At 58.1% G+C, this 2,114-nt stretch overlaps 3 protein-coding genes across 3 annotated transcripts in view, besides 1 other annotated feature; all 3 read left to right on the top strand.

Annotated features, from left to right (window-relative positions):
• TraAM80_04578 (elongation factor 1-alpha (EF-1-alpha)) overlaps nt 1-157 on the top strand; it is a gene marked incomplete at both ends in the record, with an annotated part of 588 nt that extends 431 nt beyond the window's left edge. Inside the window, one exon of the mRNA XM_029381501.1 lies at nt 1-157. This exon is cut by the window's left edge and continues 431 nt beyond it. Within this exon, the coding sequence (XP_029238587.1) occupies nt 1-157 (157 nt within the window).
• TraAM80_04577 (elongation factor 1-alpha) lies at nt 154-1,482 on the top strand (the record flags this gene model as incomplete). Its single annotated transcript, XM_029381500.1, has 1 exon — nt 154-1,482. One exon carries the CDS (start codon nt 154-156, stop codon nt 1,480-1,482), a length of 1,329 nt encoding a protein of 442 aa, XP_029238586.1.
• Nucleotides 1,483-1,623: 141 nt separating this feature from the next.
• Nucleotides 1,624-1,642: a microsatellite.
• A 127-nt stretch (nt 1,643-1,769) lies between these two features.
• Nucleotides 1,770-2,114, top strand: TraAM80_04576 (elongation factor 1-alpha; the record flags this gene model as incomplete). The annotated part of the gene is made up of 1 exon (XM_029381499.1): nt 1,770-2,114. A coding segment is annotated over one exon (345 nt), but the record flags the coding sequence as incomplete, so codon positions are not given.

The following is a 2,114-nucleotide window of genomic DNA, read 5'->3' as shown; positions in this document are numbered from 1 at the left end:
TGTGTTCTCCATGTCAGTGTGCCACTGGGCCCTTATGATGTCGTTGCCTCTCCCTGTGTTCGCTGCCGTGGGCACTAGGTCTGCGACACAGCTTTTAATTGTTTGTTTAGCCCACAAGGTAAACCAAGCGCGATGGGGAAGGAGAAGGTGCACATGAACCTCGTGGTGGTCGGCCACGTCGATGCCGGTAAGTCCACGGCCACTGGCCACCTCATTTACAAGTGCGGAGGCATTGACAAGCGTACGATTGAGAAGTTCGAGAAGGAGGCGGCTGAGATCGGCAAGTCGTCGTTCAAGTACGCCTGGGTGCTGGACAAGCTGAAGGCTGAGCGGGAACGCGGTATCACGATCGACATTGCGCTCTGGAAGTTCGAGTCGCCCAAGTCCGTGTTCACGATCATCGATGCCCCCGGCCACCGTGACTTCATCAAGAACATGATCACCGGCACATCCCAGGCAGATGCCGCCATTCTCGTCATTGCGTCCGCGCAGGGCGAGTTTGAGGCGGGTATTTCGAAGGACGGTCAGACACGCGAACACGCGCTGCTTGCCTTCACGCTCGGTGTGAAGCAGATGGTTGTGTGCTGCAACAAGATGGACGAGAAGTCGGTGAACTACAGCCAGGCGCGCTACGAGGAGATCGTGAAGGAGGTGTCGGCGTACCTGAAGAAGGTCGGTTACAACGTGGAGAAGGTGCGTTTCGTCCCCATCTCCGGGTGGCAGGGCGACAACATGATCGAGAAGTCTGACAATATGTCGTGGTACAAGGGCCCCACCCTGCTGGAGGCACTCGACATGCTGGAACCGCCGGTGCGCCCCAGCGACAAGCCGCTGCGCTTGCCCCTGCAGGACGTGTACAAGATCGGCGGCATTGGCACCGTGCCGGTGGGCCGCGTGGAGACGGGCGTGATGAAGCCTGGCGACGTGGTCACGTTTTCTCCCGCCAACGTGACGACAGAGGTGAAGTCGATCGAGATGCACCACGAGCAGCTGGCTGAGGCCACGCCCGGCGACAACGTCGGCTTCAACGTGAAGAACGTGTCTGTGAAGGACATCCGTCGTGGCAACGTGTGCGGCAACTCGAAGAACGACCCCCCGAAGGAGGCGGCCGACTTCACGGCGCAGGTGATCATCCTGAACCACCCCGGCCAGATCGGCAACGGCTACGCGCCGGTGCTTGACTGCCACACCTGCCACATCGCGTGCAAGTTTGCGGAGATCGAGTCCAAGATCGATCGCCGCTCTGGCAAGGAGCTTGAGAAGAACCCCAAGTCGATCAAGTCCGGTGACGCCGCCCTCGTGCGCATGGTGCCGCAGAAGCCCATGTGCGTGGAGGTGTTCAATGACTACGCGCCCCTCGGCCGCTTCGCCGTGCGTGACATGCGCCAGACAGTTGCTGTCGGCATCATCAAGGCGGTGACGAAGAAGGAGGGCGGCACCGGCAAGGTGACCAAGGCCGCTGCAAAGGCCTCCAAGAAGTAAGTCGAGGGTAAAGGTTGTGCGCAGATCTTGTTTTATAATTTTATTATTTATTTTATTCTAATGATATTGCGGAGCTGTACGGTTATGATATTTCTGCTAGTTTGGTTTGGCTGCGCCCCTCCCTCTCTCTTTTCCCCTCCCTGTGTGTGTGTGTCTGTGTTCTCCATGTCAGTGTGCCACTGGGCCCTTATGATGTCGTTGCCTCTCCCTGCGTTCGCTGCCGTGGGCACTAGGTCTGCGACACAGCTTTTAATTGTTTGTTTAGCCCACAAGGTAAACCAAGCGCGATGGGGAAGGAGAAGGTGCACATGAACCTCGTGGTGGTCGGCCACGTCGATGCCGGTAAGTCCACGGCCACTGGCCACCTCATTTACAAGTGCGGAGGCATTGACAAGCGTACGATTGAGAAGTTCGAGAAGGAGGCGGCTGAGATCGGCAAGTCGTCGTTCAAGTACGCCTGGGTGCTGGACAAGCTGAAGGCTGAGCGGGAACGCGGTATCACGATCGACATTGCGCTCTGGAAGTTCGAGTCGCCCAAGTCCGTGTTCACGATCATCGATGCCCCCGGCCACCGTGACTTCATCAAGAACATGATCACCGGCACATCCCAGGCAGATGCCGCCATTCTCGTC

This window comes from Trypanosoma rangeli (genome assembly GCF_003719475.1).
Source record: "Trypanosoma rangeli strain AM80 chromosome Unknown Tra_15.4_contig_00136, whole genome shotgun sequence".
NCBI classification, from domain to species: Eukaryota; Euglenozoa; class Kinetoplastea; order Trypanosomatida; family Trypanosomatidae; genus Trypanosoma; species Trypanosoma rangeli.
The sequence above is the reverse complement of the archived record's forward strand: the minus strand, read 5'-3'. Positions and strand labels throughout refer to the sequence as shown.